This window comes from Myotis yumanensis, unplaced genomic scaffold, assembly GCF_028538775.1.
Source record: "Myotis yumanensis isolate MYYU_CA2020_CCGP unplaced genomic scaffold, mMyoYum1.0.hap1 SCAF_3, whole genome shotgun sequence".
In the NCBI taxonomy this organism is placed as follows: domain Eukaryota; kingdom Metazoa; phylum Chordata; class Mammalia; order Chiroptera; family Vespertilionidae; genus Myotis; species Myotis yumanensis.
In genome coordinates, this window is record NW_027223754.1 from 165917147 (window position 1) to 165937441 (window position 20295).

Genomic DNA, 20295 nt, shown 5'->3' on the forward strand with positions numbered 1-20295 from the left:
GACTGTGCATGGTGTTTATTAGTGATGACAGTGAGGTGGGTCAGGGTCTTGTGGAGCATGCTCTGTAGGTCACACACTAGAGCCATAAGGCAAGGGTAGCCGGGTAGACAGGGCCTCTGAGGGCTGTCCACTGTGTCCTGTCTCTCCCCACCTAACCGGAACATAACAAGCGGCAGCTATGAATAAGGGAAATAAAGTTTGGGGCCCATGTGCCCCGGGAGGCACGAGGGCCAAGAACAGAAATGACAGGATGTAAGAGCGAAAGGATGAGGGGGGCAAGGAGGCCCCCAAAGCTGTTCCATACGGTCTCTGCTACACATGCCCTCCCTTCCCAAAGCCTCAACTCGGGTCAGCTCCCTACCACCATTTGGCTTGACTATGCTCCTGTCCCTGGTCCCGTCAGATGTTAGGAAGATTCCTGGCAGGGTGAGGAGAGCCCTTCCATTCCAGACCCTCAGCTGTAAGGCCTTTGGCCCCAGCCCAGCCAGCCTGCTACTCCAGCCTTGTAGGTAGATGCCTCCCCAGCTGATGGATGGGAGTGCCACCCTGTTGGGCTTTGATTGTCTCTTTTCTCGAGTGGCAGTGAGGTGAGTGGAGGTCCTCAGACCCCAAAGCACAAAGCCTGAATCCTCTGACTGTTAGGACTTGTGTCTGCTCAGGAGCCTTGTTTGTTCCTCATGTCATGTTGCCCACACCCCAGCCTCTTGTCACTTTGAGGGGCATCCCTTCCCTGAGTCTGGTGGGAAGGTCCCTGCTAAGGGGATCCTGGCCTGAGGGCACTGCCCAGTGGGGCAGCTTCTTGTGCAGGAGGAGAGGAAGGTGCCAGGGTTGCAGCACACACAGCTAGTACCTGGAATGGGAGGCTAGGGGTGTCACTGCCCAGGAGGTAAGGGGGACCCTGCTTTTCCCAGAACATTAGGATCACAGGCAGCCCTGGAGCTGGGCAAGGGGTTGTGAGGGGCTGAGCCTAGTGCCAGCCTAGTGCCAGTCTAATGCCAACCTGCCTGGAGTGGGTGCCCCAGCCAGCTGTGCCTGTGCTTGCCAGGGTAGGACAGCAGGAGGCGGTCAGTAGCTATCCTTGGGCCAGGGCCGGTTGCGTTGCCAGTTCCGCTCATTGTGATTGTTCTCCGAGTCCTGGACAAGGAGTCGGTCTTGGGGGTCATGCCCATTAGCACTAGGCAGCCCAGAGGTGTGTTGGCGGTGAGGCTGGTACAGGTCCTGGTAGGCGTCTGCATAGTCCTCCTCCAGGTGGCGGGAGCTACGCTGCGAGGATCCTGTCCAGGCTTGGCGGGAGCTCTCGCTGGCCTCATCTGAGGGCATCAAGCTGTCCCGCTCAAGGGGTGAGTGTTCTTCGCCACGCTCTGCCAGCAGCTGCTGGTTCTGGGGGTAACACACCAGCTCTAAGTGAGGCAATACAGACCTCGCCCCCCTCAACCCTCCGTTCCTGGGTAGAGGAACTAGTGCAAGGGAGGGAAGCATACTGGCTTATTCTTCCTCTTCAGATATGGAAAACTGGAGCTTTTGATTCCAGCAAAATTCAGACTCTGCCTTCAAGACAGACCAGAGAGCCCTCACCAGTTTGGCTCAGTGGATAGGGCGCCAGGCCATGGACTGAAGGGTCCCAGGTTCGATTCCAGTCAAGGGCATGTAGCTTGGTTGCAGGCTCGATCCCTGGCCCTGGTGCGGGAGGCAACCAATCGATGTGTCTCTCTCACATCGATGTTTCTCTGTCTCTCCCTCTCCCCCTCCCTTACACTCTCTCTAAAAATCAATGGAAAAATATCCTCCAGTGAGGATTTAAAAAAATAGCAAAGTTTGAGAGTATGTTTCTTTTGAGCCTTAGAAAAGTAACCTCTGATTACCCATCGTATTGATGTATTCCCTCTCTCATCAGGGAGTTCCTTTGTCCATCTGCCCTAGCTCAAACTGGAGGCCAAGGACAGGCCTCTGGGCAGGGAGGGGGCATTGCTTTGGCTGGCTTAGCCTAAACATCAGTGCCAACTGGAAATGATTACCTGAAGTCCAGGGATGGCACCGGGAGGACCCAGAAGTCCAGGGCTGGGGGCTGGGTGGTGGGTGGCACGCCAGTAAACCTCCAGGTACTCAGCCAGGTGCTCACAGGCATCCTCCAGCTGGTTCTCATCCAAAATCACATCAAATGACTCCTGGGGAAAGGGGGAATGTTGGCTTCCTTTAAGCCAGTGGTTCTCAACCTTGGCTGCACATTAGAATCACCTGGGAATCTTTTTAAAATCCTGATTTCTGGGCCTCATCCTCCGGAAATTCTGTTTCTTTGTTACTAATGTTGTGGCCTCACCCCATAACAAAGAAACAGAATTTCCAGGGGATGAGGCCCAGAAATCAGGATTTTAAAAAGATTCCCAGGTGATTCTAATGTGCAGCCGAAGTTGAGAACCACTGCTCTAAGCAGCAGTCCCCGCCCCATCTCCATCACTGCCCCAGCCCTAGAAAAGCAAGAGTGGGCACAGGAGGAGCTGCCCCAGGCACTCACTGGTGGGCACTGAACCAGCTTATCATATGCCATCATCTGCACAGTCAGGTGCTTCATCTGTGACTTGCCTCGGGAGCGGATGAGACGCTGGAGTACCTGAGGGGAAAGGGCAGAGTGAGGCCTGGAGTCTCTGGGAGCCCTGGGCAGAGCTGGGCCTAGAAGGAACTGGGCATGTCCCCCACTTGTGATTTGGCAACAGGAAAATGGAACTCAGGAGCCCCGGGGCAGGGGCCGAGCTAAGCTGTGATGCATTCTAGGAGGGCAGCCCTGGGGGCCTCCCCCACCTCTGCTGCTGGCTTACCTTCGGTGAGGATACTTTGACAAACACGATGATGGGGGCCAGTGAGGTCTTGGCCAGCTGTGCTGGGTGGTTGATGGTGTCAGCATCCAACACTACCAGCTGCAGGGATTTGGCCAGCTCAAAAATTCGCTCAATCTCACTCTGTACTTCAGCTATAGAGGGAGCAAGTGAGCCACAGTGTTCACCGGCGGCTCCCCCACTTCCTCCAGTGGGGCTAGGGGGCTTCCCCAATGATGGAGGGAGAGGGTGTTCATCAAGGCCTGGGCAGGCAGAAGAATAGGGGACTGAGGAGACTGGGGTGTGTTCTTGCCAATCTTGGGGCAGGCAGAGGAAGAGTTGGGAAAGAAAAAGGTAGGAGGAAGGTTCTCAGGAAGGCCTGCATGAGCAGAGAAGCAGGAGCTGGGGATTTCTCACCGATGCTGGAGCGGGCGGAGGAACGCTCAATGATGGTCCTCTTGCCAGGATTGTTGAGCACAGAGCGCTTTGCCAGCGAGAGGTCCGCTGTGACTCGGGTGATGGAGATCCTGGGGTGGCAGTGGAGAATCACAGCTCACTTCTAAATTTCAAGCTCTAGGCCCCTCCTTACACAGGACCTCCCAATTCCTAACTTTCCCTTCAGAAAAGACCTTGCTATAGACATATGTTAGGAGGCAATGATTTCTCTGGTCCTCAGGCCAGAGCAGCTTACCTGCCATCAAACCTATGTTTGAGGAAGTCAAAGAGAGCCTTCTGCATCATGTCTGTGACCTGGGTGGGAGAGATGAGGGGAACGGAATGGAACTGGCTGAGGGCCTTCTTGGAGAAGGGCAGCGTCAGCAGGCATGGCCCTGGAGCCCATCCCCTCCACACACGGGCCCCTCCCATTGTCCCTGGGGCCTTCCCATGGCAGGCTTGGCAGAGGTGATCTTTGGGGTCAAGGACTTCCTCTCACCTCATAACCTTTCAGAGAGGGTCCCACCAGCACCACAGGCCGCATGGAGGGCACCACATCATATGGGGGAACATGTTCTGCCTGCAGAATTGACGTGAGGTCAAGCAAAGCCAAGGCCTGCTGGCCTGCCCTATGCCTGACTGGTGTGGGGCCAGTTCAGAGGTTCTGGGCTCCCTCCCTCCCTGTCCTGCTGCCCCTCCACAATGACTGCCCAGAAGCCTGTTCCTACAGCCATGAGCCCCCAAGCCCAGGTCCCTTCCTTGACTCACCTGTTTTTGCTTCTGCTTGGCTTTTTGGAAAAGGAAATAAAAGATTAACGTTGGTGAAAGGGGAAAAGGCCCTGGGGCATGTATTCCCTTCCCCAGGGGAGACACTGGGCTTCTGCCAGCTCTTCTGACCCCTCCCCAACCCCGCCCACACAGTTCACCTGGGGAAAAATCTCCCTGCCCCGTGTCCTGGTGACCCACCTACCCAGGATAGGTGGGCTGTGGGGAGGCTACCTAGAGATGGAGGAGGGGAGCGTCGGTTGCCAATGTCACTCAGGCTGGAAGGGTTTCCGGATCTCCTGAAAGGAGAAAGGAAGGTCAGTAAGCGCCTATGTTCCACGTTATTGAACAGTTGTATACATTTCCTTGTATCTTAGCTAGTGAGGGAGGCGTGACATGTGCATTTGTGTGTGCATGCGTGCATATTTGTGCAGTGTAAATGTGTATAGGTGGGAATGAGTGTGTGTATTTTAGGGGGGTGGGATATGTATGCATGTGTAGTAAAGTGGACTCCAGGTAAAGTGCCCATGTTGAGAGGGGAAGGGAATGTTTACTGAGTCACAGCCCTGCTCTCACCTGGCCTTCTGCTCCTGCTTGAGCCGGATGCTCTCCAGGCGCTGCGGGCTGGGGATGAAGGCGATGTCCCCGCCCTCTTTCACTAGCCGGCCGATCCACCAATCATTGCTGTACTTCTGGGCGTGGGATGGAGCGGAAAGGGGAGGTGAGGGAGGAGGCACAGGCCTCAGTTCTGGCTCTCCAGCTTGAAGAGCCAGGGAGGTATTCACAGAGCTGGTCTGACCAAGGCAGCATAAGGGGTGAGGGGTTGGGGGGGGGGGGGGTGGGGGCAGGAGAAGGTGCCAGAGGGAAGGGCAGCCAGGTTTGAGCCATCCAAGATTTTAGCGTGATGCATCATAGCTGTCACCTGCAGGGGACCTAAGAGGCAACTAATCTAACTGCTGACTACACATGTGAAGACTGAGGCCCTAGCCAGATCTCAGAAGTATGGAGACCCTGAGGATTGTTGGGTTTTGGGATATAAGGGGTGCATGGGTGTGTGTTAAGGATAAAGCTGAGGAGTTCGGGGACTTGTTTATAGACTGAGTATTAAACTAAGAGGACAGGAACTGGGGCAAGAGGAGGGAAATTAAATGGCTTCTATTTGGGGGTGTGGGTGGTCACCTCTTTAATGTGCAGAAAATCTTTGGCCTCAAAGTTGACTCCAGAGCCCTGGACTGGGCACTCCTCGTCCAGTACACCACAGTAGCTGACATTGGTCCTCACAGCAAATGCCACAGGTTTGTGCTAGAGAATTTGGCCATCAGTGCCAATGAGGGGAGCCTCAGAGCACCCTTCCAGTCCCACTGCCCCATCAGCAGAGGGTGGGGGCCCCATTCCACCCATCACATACACACAACCTTTCACACTCACGTACATCCTGCCCACTGACCGCTATGGACGTAGGACCGAGTACAAGCTTCCACCCAGCCTGGCCTGTTCTGCCCCCAGCTCACAAGCAGATACCTTGGCTCTCTCCAGCTGCTGCTGGGCCTGACTCTCCACTTCCCGCCGGGCACTCTCCCGGTCCTCCTCCAGGGAAACGTCTGAGTCCAGAGATGGGCGGCTGGTATAGGAGTCAGCTGAACCCTGGCATGGGGGAGAGGCTGTGATCCCTGGGCTCAAGGGGCACCCTCGGAACCCTATGGCAGTGCCTCCACAAACCCCGGCCTGTCCCTGTCCACAGAGGTGGCTGGGCTCCAACAGTCCCTCCAATTTCCCTGAAAAGGGCCCCAGTATATCTGGGGCTGCAGGAGTGCCACCCAATCCATATGTGCTAAGATCTGCCCCCTCCCCCGAAGCCTATTAATACTGCAGCTTTGAATAGAGCCTTCACTTCCCTCCTTCCTCCCTTTCCTCCCCTCCATCACGTCCTCCTCCAAGGCAGAGGGAAGGAAGATGTCTTGAAGATGATATATTGAAGATAATTCTGAATCCAGGCGACCCAGCCCTCTTGTTCACATCAGCCTGCAAAGCCACCTAGACGTTACCGCTTTAAAATGACTGGCAGATGAACAGCCAGTTGGGAACAGTCAGGAGATGCTGGTTGGTACGGCACTGTTCCTGAGAGTCAGGATACAGCCGTCCACCCCTTAGATTTCATCTCCCCGAGTCCCTACCCTTCCAGGGTGAAGAGGACACAGAGCTGCCAACTCCTGGGAGTTTCTTCCTCTCTACTCTCCCTATCCCCACTTTTCTCTCACACATGCTGGGGCAACTGGCCAGGTGTGGGCAGCAAACAAAACACAGACTGGCCCGGCCGGTGTGGCTCAGTGGTTTAGCATCGACCTATGAACTAGGAGGTCACGGTCTGGGCACATGCTGGGTTGTGGGCTCAATCCCCAGTGTGGGGCATGCAGGAGGCAGCTGATCAATGATTCTCTTTCATCGATGTTTCTCTCTCTTCCTTCCTCTCTGAAATCAATAAAAAATGTTAAAAAAAAGGACACAGACTAAAGGCAACACAAAGCTATCTCCATGAGCCTGTGAGGCTGAGCCACGCCCACAACCTGGCTGATAGCTCCCAGCTCACCCCCAAGGGGATATCAGCCAGGAGGAAGGCCATGTTGGTGCCAGCCAACCCAGTGGAGGAGCAGGACCCTGGGGATGTAGGGAGGGGTCATTGGTAACCTGAGCCAGGAGAGTGTCTGAGTCTTATCCACGGTAAGAGTCTTTGGGCAATGAGGATGCATTTGGAGGGTTGCAGAGCTCACCTTCAAGGCCGTGAGGAAGATGCACAAATGAGCAAGAGAAACTGGGCCTTAGGACAGGAGGACAGAGGTCAGGATGTCTGGGTTTACCCCCAGTTTAGGGTAAAGGGAATCTTTCATTTTCTGCCCCAGTTTCCCCTCTTTATGATCAGAGACCTGCAGTGGTACTTCCATCAATTCTGAGGTGCAGGTGGCAGAGATAAGGTAGGAGCCTAGATAAGGAGTCCATGTGGGAATGTGTGTGTGAGTACGGAAGGGGGTTTAGGACATTCTCAGACTGAGGAACATTCCTTCAAGCCCGCAGTGCATGACTCCCTACAGAAGGCAGCAGAGCCAGACTCTCAGTGGGGAAGACAAACTGCTGTCCGCCATGCCCTCTGCTCCAGCCCCTCCATGGGCAAGAGGGCCGGTCAGCTTGATGTCAGCCCAGGCCCTAGGGCCTAAGCTAAGTCCATGTTGTGGTAGACAACATGCAGATAGCACAGTGGGGGAAAGTCTCTCATTTTACAGAGGAGTAGAGTCTGCCTGCTGTTTCCCATCTCTCTTGAGAACAAAATGAGGCTGGCGTGGCAGTTGGATAAAGAGGGGCTGAGCCCCAGGAAGAACCTTTACATGGTCAGTAGAGAAGGGGACCTCCTTCCAGGGTCTTAGATACAGAATGTACCTCAGTGGGAGACGGCTGCGTGCAGGGAATAGTGCCCAACGGGCTGGGAGGCAGGAGGCAAGGCAGGATGACCACTCACTTTGATAAGCACCTTTCAGATGCCTCCTAGATGCCCAGACCTGTGCTGAGAGGAGTCTAACCTTTAGTCTCCGCTCTCCAGTTTCTCAGCCCAATTTAATCATCAGAATATCTCTGCCTGGAGCATCTGGATGACCTGACCTCTTGCCTTAGGATGGGAATGACAGGATCTCTCCCTAAATGTTTAATGAATTGGGCTCAGAATGAAACCCCCTCTCCTTATTCCCAAGTCCTCAGAACTCACCTATCTCTCATGCTCTGGTCTCACTTAGGGAAGCCAGGATGCCTTTGCCAAGCCTTATCTGGGGTCTTGCCTCCCTTACCCCATTATGCCAAAACAGCCAGAGGCCCAGTACTTCGGAGCTGCCAGGAGTTGGCATAGTGCCCTAGTGGTGCCCCCCTTGCCTGGTGAGTGTGTGGGCAGGCTGCAGCTCCACTCTTGCCTGGCACGGGGGAAGGAGAGGAGGGAGATGAGCCCGTGGATTTATTTAGAGCCTGATCTCCCTCCTACTGCTTCAGAGGGGGCCCGAGAGAGAGCAAGGAGCCAGGCAAGAGAAAGGGAAGCGGAGGAGGGTGATCCAGGGACCAGAGAGGGGTGGGGCAAGTGATGGGTTAGCAGACTGCTCCCAACACCATCCACATGTCAGTCTTTACCTTGCTGCAGCTCTTGCCTTCTCACTAGGGATGGGAAGAACCTTCTAGGGCAGTGGTTCTCAACCTTCTGGCCCTTTAAATACAGTTCCTCATGTTGTGACCCAACCATAAAATTATTTTCGTTGCTACTTCATAACTGTAATGTTGCTACTGTTATGAATAGTAATGTAAATATCTGATATGCAGGATGGTCTTAGGCGACCCCTGTGAAAGGGTCATTTGACCGCCAAAGGGGTCGCGACCCACAGGTTGAGAACCGCTGTTCTAGGGCCTTCCAGCCCTACAGGGAGGTTTCTTCTTAAGCTCACCTTGGCCCCCCTGGGCCATGCCAACTGTCTCTTCAACCATCATAAATAGGTGTCCACCAGAGCCTTGAAAATCATCTGTTCCTGCTGCCATGTAATTAGCCCTAGAGGCCCAGCGGGGAATTTGGCCCAGCAGGAGCCCAGCCCCAGAAAAGGACTGATAGCTGCCCACTGTGAGCCCTAACACTCATCTATCCTGGGTTTGGCAGCAAGTGATGAAAGAAGACTCCAACACTCCACACTCCACTTTCAACCCTGGAGTGCTCTACCTTTCACACCTATGGGACCCCTTCCCACCATTTAGTGGTCCTCTCCTTGCGTGATGTTTGAGAGAAGGGACTGCGAAGCTAACTGCTCCCCATCCTTGCCCCCTCTTTCCAGGCACTCTTCCTTCTCTCTGAGCTCCGGGAATCACTGCCTAATGAGCTGATTTGTCTCAGTGGGTCAGGAGATAAAAGCAAAGAGAAGAATTAAATATTTATCGGTTGCCTGATTCTCTGAGCAAAGAGCTTCCTCTCCATCCCCAGGCCCTCAGCTCCTCTGGCTTCACCTCCAACCTCCATGCTGAGCAGGAGCTCAGGATGCCCGCAGCTCTGAGGACACCCCGGCAGGAGGCATGGGCGGGAGGGGGTCAGTCAGCCGGCCCACCCATGTGCTGGGGGCCCAGTTTCCAGCCTGGAAGAGAAGCTGGGCTGGAGGGAGGGTGGAGGAGGTGAGGCAAGCTCAGGCTGCCCAGGAGAAGGGGTCATGGAGATCTTCAAGTTTTGTGATCTTCCTGTCCGAAGAGGCTGGTACCTGATCCTCTGCTGTTCTCCCAGGCTCCCTGAATTTGTCCTTTACATGAGGCACAGGTCTGGACTGTCCCCCTGGGAACCGAGAGACCCCGCTTCTCCTGTAGCGGTTGTGTTCAGACCCCACACATCCTCCTTCGGGAGCTCCAGACACTGTGTGTGCCATGTCTAAAGCCCCTTTCCCCTCTACCTTTCTTCCTGAGCTCTGGAAACACCTGCTCGAGTCTTTCCCCCACACTACCCGCTCCCTGCACACAACCGCTGCCTCGGCCTGGGACTGGGGAGCCCCTGACATGAAAATCCATCTTCCCACTTTTCTGGAGCGCCCCCCGACATGCCCTGCCCCGCTCCTGGGACGTCTGTTCGAAGTACTGAACCGGGAGAAGGGTCCAAGGCAGAGGAGGCGTCACCCAACTTCCCCGCCCCCACCCTCGCCGTGGGCACTCACCGCCTCCGAGTCCTCAAACCCGGGCACGTAGGAGTCGTCATACATGGGGGAGTCCGGGCGGGGGGAGCGAGCGGCGCCGGGGGCGGGGGCAGCCCCGAGGCAGGGGCGAGGACCGCGGGCCGCGCCCGAGAGATGCCTCTGAGCCCCGCAGCCCTGCGGACGGCAGCGCCGAGCGAGGGAGCGCGAAGGAGGGAGCGCGCCGCGAAGCCCAGCTGCTCCGAGCTCAGATCACCGCTCCCCCCACCCCACCCCCCAAACCCTGCCGGTGCCACCCCAAGCGCCGCCGTGGAATCGGGCGCCGGCTCCTAAAACAATAGCGCCCGCCCACCTGACCCCCCTCCCCGGGACCTGGCGGGGGTGGCGGCGGGGGCGCCGGCCTCCCCGGGAACCCGAAACCCGGTCGGGAGAGGGGAGCCGCCCGGAGCCGGGTAGGAGGTGGGTCCCCCGGCACCTATGGGCCCGAGGGGCAGCGGGGAGGAAGGGGTGGAGAGACTGCGGGCGGGCGGATCCAGGCTGGGAGGAGGCGGAGCGAGGAGAGATGCGGAGACAGAGACGCTCGGCAACCCAGGAAATACTCCGCCGGGAAACAAAGGGCTGGGGCGGGGGAGGGGAGGGCGCGGGGCGGGGGGAGGCCAGACCTGAGTCGAGAAGGAGAGAGCTGGTTACGGGGAGGCGGGAAAGAGAGAGAGAGAGAGAGAGAGAGAGAGAGAGAGAGAGAAAGGAAGGATTAGAGACAGAGGGGGAAGGGGGAGACGGGAAAATGGGGAGACAGAAGAGGCGGGGCGGGGGCGGGCGGCGGAGGGGGAGGGGCCCCAGGTGAGCGGGCTGCGCTTAGGTGCCCAGGCGGTTCCAGAGACGCCGAGAGCGAACCCCGCAATGGTAGTGAGGAGGCATGGGTTTGGCGGCTCCAGGTCAATGCCATGAAAGTACCCCCCACCCCACCCCAGGGGCTCGAACCCCTCACCTCTGGGACCCGGCAACAAAGGGCCGTGCCGCCCAGCCCGCGCTTAGGGGAGGTTTTGGGTCTGGCAGCCCCACACCTGTTGCGCAGGCAGATTTCATCCTAGTCTGGCCAAGATGGGGGATCCCTGCCTCACTTCCTTGCCAAGGACTGTGCCAGGCATTGCCAAAGTATCCGTGGGAACTGGGGCAGGCAGGGGCTGTTTTAGGTGAGCCTACATCGATGAGAAAGAAACCAGAGGGTGGAGATGGGAATTGTGGCTGGGATAGAAGGTGGGATCCTGGCCACACTGGGGTGTGTGGGGGGAAGGGCAAGTGTCCCCAGAATTACTAGCTTAAGGCCAGATTCCCTCCTTAGCAAAATTATGCGGGTGGGGTGGCTGGTATCCCGGTTGGAGCCACATGGACCACTCTGCACCAGACTGTCTCCTTCAAAGGAGCACTGAGATTGGAGGTTAGAAACCAAACGGCAGCCTTTATTTTGAGCAAACTTCCCCAAAGATCCACCCATTTGAGTTTCCTCCATCTCCTGAGCAAAAGTATTTCTTTGAATTTTGATTGCCTACCTTCCCTCCACCCCCACTCACCCAAAGCACTGTGTGAGGTGGACAGAGACTTACACCCGAAGGGCCCGAGCTCAGCCTTTCTCCATTCCCAGTTTCTCACCCTAGGAGGGTGACTCAAGAATCTGCTGGTCCCTTTACCTTCCAGGGCTACAGGGAAATTAGAAAACCAAAATCTGAAAGGGTTTGATGGAATCTATGGGAGAAAGCACCGTGCATGGACGAGAAAGACCACCCAAACCAACGGGCTTCCCACTTAGGTGACTCGTTCTTGTTCCAAGGGGCCTTATCTTAAGATCATCTTTACTCTGCCTGTAGCCTGTCTAGCCCTGAGTGGTGCAGTCCAGCCCTGCCCAGCCTCTTCCGTCTGCTGGATTTGGCAAACAATGTTGTCGGATCCCCTATGGCTGAGGGGATCCATCACTACTGGGGTGGTGGTGGGGGTGGGGGGAGCAGTACACTTTCCAGTTCCCTCTTCATCCAGTACAATTTGGAGGTTAATATAGTGAATTCTTCTGTATTGGACGTTCCCAGACACTCTGTCTTCTCGCTTTTGTGCCTTCTCCTAGTTCTTCAGTATTCCTATATCCTCCTCTTTCATTATCTGCCTTTCAATCCTTTCTGTTCTTCCAGAGGGCAGAAAGGAGGCATGAAGTGTGAAAAAATATGACCCTCAAGGTGCTCCTGGGAGATAACTCTAATAAAGAAGACAGCTGCTGAGGCATCTGCTTCTCTCCCAACCCCCAGTCTATTCCCCAGACCTCCCTTTTTTGGGCTTCTCCCTACCACCAGGGGGTCCTGGTAACAGTTGTTCTGCCATCAACCTCATTCCTTCCCCATACACCTTGCGGTCTTCATCCCCTTCTGGGACGATGGTGTCTAAGGCTGCGTCTGAAGCGTAAGTTGCCATGCCAACCACCCCCAGGAGATAGATTCAACTTCCCCTTACCTGGGCCACTCTCCTGGGTCTTGTAGGAGGAGATTCAGAGCCCCCCTCTCTCTCCCTTATCTTTTAGTTGCTACTCAAGGTCGCCCTCCCCCCATTTCTCACCTCACCCACATCTGCTTACTCCCGTTCTGATGCCTGTCCTGTGATGAGACATGTGCCTGTCATTGTCCATGTCACCCCAAGCCCTTTCTTTTCCATGATTGCATGTAAGGGGAGAGAGTTGAGGGGAAAAAAAAAAAAGGATTTCTGGAGAGGCTTCTTCCTGCCCTCCTCTTTCTAAGGAAAGAGCTGCTAGACTGGCAGCTGGCAGGCACCCAAGGCATAGAAGCAAGACATAGGGGGCGAAATCCAAATAACCAGGTTTGGGAGTTGGAGTTTTCGGGGAGCCTCCAGGATACCTAGCTTCTCCTGTAAGTACACCAGGAAGCTGGACAGATCCCAACCCCTGAGCATTGAATGGGGAAACTGAGGCAGGCACCAGACCTCGGGGAAATCCTCCTCAGCAGTCTTTAAGAGCGGGACCCAGCCAAAGCCCCCAGCATTCTAGCTGTCCCCAGGGGACCCAGGGAGGGGCACGAAGCCCTCCTTTCCCCCTATTTTCTAGCCCCTTTCCTGCCTCCCCAGGCAGCCATCCCTTCTCATTCCTGTTCAAGTGCTTGGAAGCTGCCAGCTCCGGCCACTCCCTTCTTTCTTACTGCCTCTTCCACTCCAAGCCTCATCTCTGATCTCCCTCCCCATCACTGCAATTTCCCCCTAATTGGAGCCCACTTCTTGGCTTGGACTGGGGCTTCCCTCCCACCCACTGGGGAGGGGCCCCGCGTTTACCTCATTCAGCAGGAAGGTTGCACTGGAGTCAGAAAAAGACATAGACCGGGCCAGCGGCCTCTCCCCCTCCCCCGGGCCAGGGGCTCCGAGGCGGGAGCTGGACCCGGCTGCGGCTCTGCACGCGGGCTCCCCGCCTGCACGCCTGGCCTCGCCCTACGCCCTACGCCCTACGCCCGCCTGGCTCCGCCGCCGGCTCCCTTCCCTCTCTCCGGGTTCCCTCCCCCTTTTCTCCTCCCTCCCTCCCTCCTTCCTTCTCCCGTTCTCGCCTTGCCTTCTCTAGTCACTCTCGCCCTCTCCCGTCGCCTTTCAGTCCTGTTCTCTCCATTTCAGTCTCTTCCTTCTCTTTACGGTCCCTGTTTATCAGGGTGCCTCCCACTGTCCTTCCATCCACATCGTCCCTCCTCCGCCCCCCCCCCCCCGCCCCATTTCTTCCTGTCCCCTCCCCAGAAGAGGGACTGGAGCTCCCGCCGCCACAGGCAGAAGGGCCGGAGTAGCTCAAGGGCCGCCCGACTCCGGAGTTTCGAGTGGAAGGTTCTGCTCTCCGCGGCCCCAGCTCCGTGCGCCCGCGCCCGGCGTCCGGGGGAGGGAGCGCCGCGGTCCCAGCGCGGCTCAGACCGCCCTCAGCAGAGGACCGGGTGGACCGGAGGAGAACGCTCGTGTGCTGCTCGCTGCCCCTGCGTCCAGGCTCTCCCTGTGGGTTCCGGGGAAGCCCGTCCACCTCCCTGTCCCAGGTCCAGACCCTGTGGCTTCTGCGGGATCCGACTGGAGACGGCCTCGCTGGGATCTGCCCGGCGCCCGGGGAGTCGCGGTCACTGCTCTCTCCGGGGCCGGCGTGTCGGGACTCAGCCCGCGAAGGCGAAAGGCAGAGGCGAGGCGGCCCTCCCTGACCGGCTGCAGCGCCCCCTGGACTCGCTCGCCCGGCGGCCGCACGCCCTCCAGGTGGCGGTGCCCGCCCCGGGGTCCCGTCTGTCGGCCGGCAGAGGTCGGGCCCTGCCAGCAGGAGGCGCTGCCCTGGCCGGAGCAGAGGGGCCGAAGCTCTGAGCCAGACCCCTACCAAGCCCAAGACGAATCTCTCTCTCTCTCTCTCTCTCTCTCTCTCTCTCTCTCTCTCTCTCTCCAGGGACCGCGGTCCCATCTCCAGATCCCTAGCATGGGATTCCCACCCCAAGTGTCCTTTTAGATACTCGGCCTCTCTGGAGCCCTAAACCGCTCCTACCTCCATCCTGGTCTCCTGGGGCGACTCCGCTGAGCCCAGCAGCGACCCGCAGGGCCTGGGCAGCAAGGAGTACAGAGTCTCGGACCGATCCTCGGGTCAGTACCCCTCCCGCCCCCTTCAGCGGGCACGTCAAAGAGGACAAGCCCAAGTTCTGGCGGGGGAAGGGGGGGAGCAGGGGTGTAGCCCCAGCCAGCTCTCTCCCCGCACCCTCGGAGCGGATCTGCCTCTCATTGGTCCCTCCTCACCCCCAAACCCCCCCCCCCCCACTCTTCTCCACACCAAAGACGGCGGCTTGGGGACTGGGAGGATGCAGCCGACCCCCTGTGGAGACACGGACACACCCTGAAGCTGAATGCCGGGGGTCCCCCACTCCCCCTCCGCACCAACTAGAACTCTTCCCGGTTGAGGGCGCTCCCCTGAACTCCTTGAGCTTCTTTTCTAACTCCCTTACTCTGGGGGTGCCCAGAACCCCACCCCTCAATCCTCCCATCCCCGGGGAATCTTGGGAGACTTCTCTCCCTCTCTGTCTAACTGACCCTCCGCTTGACCTCATTCCAGAGGGAGTAAATTGGGAGAGAATTCTCTCCACTCCCGGCTCCTCCTCAGGCTGGACTTGACCTGGAAAGTGCTTTGGGAGGGCACTGCCCGCCCCCTCGCTGTGGTCTAGTCCAGTAGGTCCGAGGATTCCCTTACCACCCACCTACCTACCAGTTACTTAGCTTCCGCTCTTCAGAAGAGATAAAGAGGTTCTGTGTGTGTCTTAAAAATGTGCACAGAGGTTTTATGTTTTGTTTTGCTTTTTGGCTCTCCTGGAGCAGAAGCTTGGCCTTTCATTTGACAACAAGACCTGGAGGGAGACACCCCCCCACCTACTCCATGCACCCCTGTTGACCACAGCTAATGGACTAGCTCCTCTGGGCCTTGGGGCAGCTTTCGTTTCCATAGGAGAAGGGGTGGGGTGGGGTGGAGTGTGCTGGCCAAGGCAAGCAATTGTCTCTGGCTCTTCCCTCTCTCCTTCCTTCCCTCCACTCTCCCAGAACCTACAGCCTAGAACACACATCTCTCTCTCTCTCTCTTTCTCTCTCTCTCTCTCTCATCCTTACTTTAAAATAGAAATATTAATGGTTTCTCTCAGCCTATCAGAGGGACTCTGAGGTGTATAGGGGCAGCTTTGCAGCCTTCACTTTTTCTCATTTCCACTCCAGCTGCTGGACCATACAACACAGAGAGAAGGTGGGAACCTCAGAGCTAGAGCTGGGAGCCCAGCCTCCAGGTTCCCAGACCTGGCCTCTCCCAGCCCCCTCCACGTGAGATGACTTGCAGGATTAACCCTCTTTGGGCCCTGTCTGGGACCCACACACTCTTCCTCCCCACTTCCTCCATTGGGCGCCCACCTCTGGCTCTGACCCTTCACAGTGTCTGGCACCCTGCTAAGAGGGGCTTCTAGACTGGACACATTTCTGGGAGGATGCCTTAGCTTGGCCCCTTTGGGTCCTCAGTGCCAGCATACAGTCCCCAGGGCTTCTCAGGCAGCCTCATCCCTTCTTCCTGAGGTCAGCTCACCCTATTCTCCAAACTCCCAGATCCCCAGGCTGTCAGGATCTCAGGATAATCGGCAGGGCCTCTGCTAGCCCCTTTGACTAGTCTTGATGTGGGGCCTCTGCACCAGGGGGCTGCCCTACTGATCTATTCCCATTTACCTCCTCAGGCAAACAGAACCTGCACCACAGTACTTAGTGGCCTTAGCATTTGAAAACTTGTGAACTACAAGGACAGAGAACAAAGATCACCATGTTCATTATTTTGTATCTATTCCACCAAAAAAGGTCTACACGTCACATCTGAGAAAGCTCAGAAGTAGCTTCCACAGGGAATCCCCATTGCCAACTCCAGATATTACTCTAGGGAAGTTCCTCCAACATCAAACCTCAGTCTCTCTTGCTGTAATCTCTGTCTTCTTTTTCTGGGTTCTGCCTCTAGGCCCATGGTGATATTTGATGCTTCCAGGCACTTTCAGGCTCCGTCCCCTGACACAGCATTTGCTATAAATACTGAAGAGTTTCTTGCTGACTGTGCCCAGTAAGATTGCACCTTCCTTCCCACACCAGGAGTCTCTGGAGGAACTGAGCTCTCAGCTATGGCTTCAAGACATGACTCTTGCTCGCTCGCTCGGGGCTAGGCAGTGTGACTGCTCTGTGGATTGGGGGTTCTCTGGTGCCTGGGGAGGAGGGAAGGTGAGAGGGCTGAGGTGCTTGGCTCTCATTCTCTTGCTTCCCAGGTTCTGGCTCAATGCTGGCACGTAGTAGGTGATTGATATGTTTATTTCAGTCTTAGATCTCAGTTTCCCCTCCAGGTCAATATGACGGGTGATTCCAGTTGCACAGAATGGATTGGAGTGAGGCTGCCTCAGGTGGAGGAAGGGGTGGTAGCAGCAGGATCCGTAGGATTCTGGGGAAGGGAGTCTGGACTAGACTTTATTGCCTTCTATCCTTCATTCTTGTCAAACTCTTAACACTTTAGGACTCTGAATAACAGCAACGGGTCAGTTCCAATCCTTCCTCTACTTCCACATGTTTATAAGCCAGGGAAATGGGATTGAAAAGAGGTGGGGTGGGGGTTGAGAAGAGGGTGAGGGTGCGGGTTTCTGAGATGTTTCTCTTAGATATAAGGGGTGCAGCTCTTTGGGGAAATGGTTCCCCTAGCAGGGGCAGCTGAAGCATCCCAGGGTTTTCAGAAGCCTGAGACAGAAGGGACTTGGTCATTCTTTAGGTGGGGGTTGAGGGGCTGCCAACAAGAGACTGAGGTTGGCCCCAGCAGGCTCCCATGACCCTGATGTACAGCTAGAGTGAGTGGGGTTGAGGGTCTGTGTTTCTGTTTGGGTCCTCTCTACCCGTCTGGCTCACTGTAGTTCCCGGTTCCTTTATCTGTGACCAAATCCCTGATCTCAGCCCAGATCAGAGCCCCGCTCTAACAAAGAGTAGAGAGAGAGAGAGGTGCTGGTGCTTTTGCTGGGAGGGTGCGGACTGGGTACCCTTCTACTTGCTCCCACTCAGCTTCTGGCCCATCCCTGACTCCCAACACTCTCAGTTTAAGGATCTGAGCGGTGGCAGCCTTCTCCAGCTCAGAATGAGGGCATGGTGCCTTCAACCTCCCTGGCAATGAATTATTGAAGAGAGCATAGTGCTGGCTGCTCAAGCTGCTGCCCCTTGGGCCCACCGTTGCCTTTCGCTCTGCTTCTCACTGCTCCTTCACCAGCTGCAAGGGAGATGAGGCCTAGGGGCCTGGGAGGGGTTGTCAAGGAGCAGCAGGACCTAGATAGGGAAGTTCACGGCTTGGCTAGAAGGCTCCTAGGGAGGAGGGAAGAGGGCTGGTGAAAAGTCCTGGCTCCTTGTCATGGGTCAGGAAGACAGACGGAGCTGGCAACCACCCTGGAGCCAAGTTGGGAAGTGAGACTGAAAGACCCTCGACCCTGCCCAGCTGGTGTGGCTCAGTGGTTGAGCTTCACCATGAACCAGGAGGTCATGATTCAATTTCCGGTCAGGGCACATGCCTAGATTTCAGGCTCAATCCCCAGTAGGGTGTATGCGGGAGGCAGCCGATCAATGATTCTCTCTCATCATTGATGTTTCTATCTCTCCCTCTCCCTTCCTCTCTGAAATCAATAACAATATATTAAAAAAAAAAAAAAAGACCCTTGACCCACATGATTCCCCAGTATTGGAAGTCTAGACTCCCAAAGGCCTTCAGGGTTACACAGAGCCAGGAGAAGTCCAGGGCCCTTTTGACCTGTAGTCATGTAGGCATGAGGACATTCAGGGATGCTGTGTGCAGAGGCCTCCATCCCTCCCCAGAATCAATGTCCTGCTGACAGTGAAGAACTATAGAGCTTCTGGGAGCAAGTACAGGCCAAGAAGGCACAGGTAAGTATCAGGGATTGGCCGTCTGGCCAGGTGGGAAGGACTAAGGATTTGGAGTCTGAAAACCAAAAGGCAAGTCCTGCTTCTATCACTTCCGAGTTGTGGGGAAGTCACTTATCTCAGCAACGGAGTTTTCTTACCGTTAATGAAGGAAAAGGACAGTGCTTGCTTAACAGAGGATCTTTGGGAATTCCACAGGAACATCTGTGTTTCAGAAAATGGAATGGCTTAAACATTCAAAAGAAAAGGAATGGCTATGTTAAAATTAGTTGTTATCACAGGTGGTAATCTCATACACAGATAAGCAGCATGTGGTGGAGAGAATCTGCACAGAGTCATGACCCAGGTTGTAGCCCATGCCCTGTGACTAACCCTTAGTCCTTCCTCTTCTGAGGTTAAATGACTTTTCAAAGGCCATATTCAGTCCTTAGATTCTACCTCCTGGGTACTTTCCATTACACAATGTAGGCCAGAGACGCTGGTCCGCACTGTCCTTCCACATGTTCAACACTGGGGACTTCCGCTAAGTCCCCACACCCGGATGCCAAAGTGATTAGTACTTCATTCCTTCCTATTGTTCGTGGCCACACCCCATCTCCTTCAGGAATAATGCAGCAAGTACATTTCTTGACTATCCCCCGAGGCAGCAGGAATAATATTATCAAGTATTTGGAACGCAGTTTAAAAAATAACCTTTTATTACAGAAGCCATATTTATGGACTGTAGAAAATTTGAAAATACGAGGCCCTGGCTGGGTAGCTCAGTTGGTTAGAGTGTCATCTTGATACATCAAGGTTTCGGTTTTGATCCCTGGTCAGGGCATGTACAAGAATCAACCAATAAATGCATAAATAAGTGGAACAACAAATCTCTCTCTCTTTCTCTCTCTCTCTCTCCCCTTCTCTCTTCCTCTCTCTAAAACCAATTTAGAAAATTAGAAAATACAGATAAGCAACAAGACAAAACAAATCAAAACATAATATTCCCACCATCCAGAAGTTATCACCTTTTGGGTGTAATCCATATGGATTTTTTCTTAAAATTAAAAAAAAATTGAGATATAACTCAATTACATAAAGTGCACAAATATTGAAAGTAAAATTCTATTGGAGGGGGCATATTTATCTACATCTATGTAACAACATCCAAATCAAGATCTATGACAGGGATTTTCAACCGGTGTGCTATAAAAATTTTTTTAAATATGCAATACCTGACTATTTAGTAAGGGCACTGACCTCTTTTCTCTTTGATTATCAAATTTAAAAATGACAACAGCCCTGGCCGGGTGGCTCTGGGGATTGGAGTGTCATCTCGTACACAAAAAGGTTGCGGGTTCAATTCCTGATCAAGGCACATACCTATGTTGACAGTTCATTCCCCGGTCGGGTGCATATGGGAGGCAACCAATAAATGTTTCTCTCTCATATTGATGTTTCTCTCTTTCCCTCCCTCTCTCTCAAATCAATAAAAGCATATCCTTGAGTAAGAATAAATAAATAAAATAAAAAATGACAACAACCAATGCAATAATAGCCATTTGGTGTGAATGCCCTGTGTTGAACCATAAATATATAGGTCATATAATAGAGTTGCATCTTTTTTTTTTAAAATATATTTTATTGATTTTTTACAGAGAGGAAGGGAGAGAGATAGTTAGAAACATCGATGAGAGAGAAATATCGATCAGCTGCCTCCTGCACATCTCCCACTGGGGATGTGCCCGCAACCCAGGTACATGCCCCTGACTGGAATCGAACCCGGGACCCCTCAGTCCGCAGGACGACGCTCTATCCACTGAGCCAAACTGGTTTCGGCAGAGTTGCATCTTATTGGTCACGTCTCATAATGGGGTTGTGTCTCATTAATTCTTGGTAACAGAACTCCTCATATACAAGTACTAGTGACCCGGTGCATGGATTCATGCACATTGAAAAGAAATTAATTAGAAAAAATATTTTAATATTGCTATTCGTCCTTTCTCTATAATAGAAGTGTCAACCAAATTCACGATTGATAATGACAGATCGAAAATACGCGTGCGATTGGTGCCAGCGAGAGCTTTATATGTATTGTGCATGTGCAAGTCAACTTAGCCTTTTATAGATAGAAAATAAACTTGCTTAATTAGCCAAACTGGTTTGGCTCA

General features: G+C 54.7%; 1 protein-coding gene across 3 annotated transcripts; it reads right to left on the bottom strand.

Annotated features, from left to right (window-relative positions):
- Positions 1–14262, bottom strand: CACNB3 (calcium voltage-gated channel auxiliary subunit beta 3). 3 transcript variants are annotated; one of them, XM_070410327.1, is made up of 13 exons: positions 14229–14262; positions 5532–5654; positions 5190–5312; positions 4587–4702; positions 4245–4309; positions 4014–4033; positions 3745–3825; positions 3502–3560; positions 3228–3337; positions 2814–2965; positions 2513–2608; positions 2016–2165; positions 1–1380 (listed from the first exon to the last, which is right to left on the bottom strand). In XM_070410327.1, the coding sequence occupies exons 1-13, from the start codon at positions 14232–14234 to the stop codon at positions 1066–1068; spliced, it is 1416 nt and encodes a 471-aa protein (XP_070266428.1). In that variant the 5' UTR covers positions 14235–14262; the 3' UTR covers positions 1–1065. The 3 variants fall into 3 exon arrangements, with proteins under 3 accessions (XP_070266428.1, XP_070266427.1, XP_070266426.1); XM_070410326.1 differs by lacking the exon at positions 14229–14262 and adding an exon at positions 13013–13096; XM_070410325.1 differs by lacking the exon at positions 14229–14262 and adding an exon at positions 9716–9976.
- Between the last annotated feature and the right edge of the window lie 6033 nt (positions 14263–20295).

Bases quoted from the DNA above. Each gene is read 5' to 3' on its own strand.
- CACNB3 (XM_070410325.1), bottom strand. From the start codon at position 9,760: ATGTATGACGACTCCTACGTGCCCGGGTTTGAGGACTCGGAGGCG. The intron at 4,703-5,189 runs GTGACCACCCAC...TCCCACGCCCAG, and splicing joins ATTTTCTGCACATTAAAGAG to AAGTACAGCAATGATTGGTG. The intron at 2,609-2,813 runs GTAAGCCAGCAG...CTTTCCCCTCAG, and splicing joins TCAAAGTATCCTCACCGAAG to GTACTCCAGCGTCTCATCCG.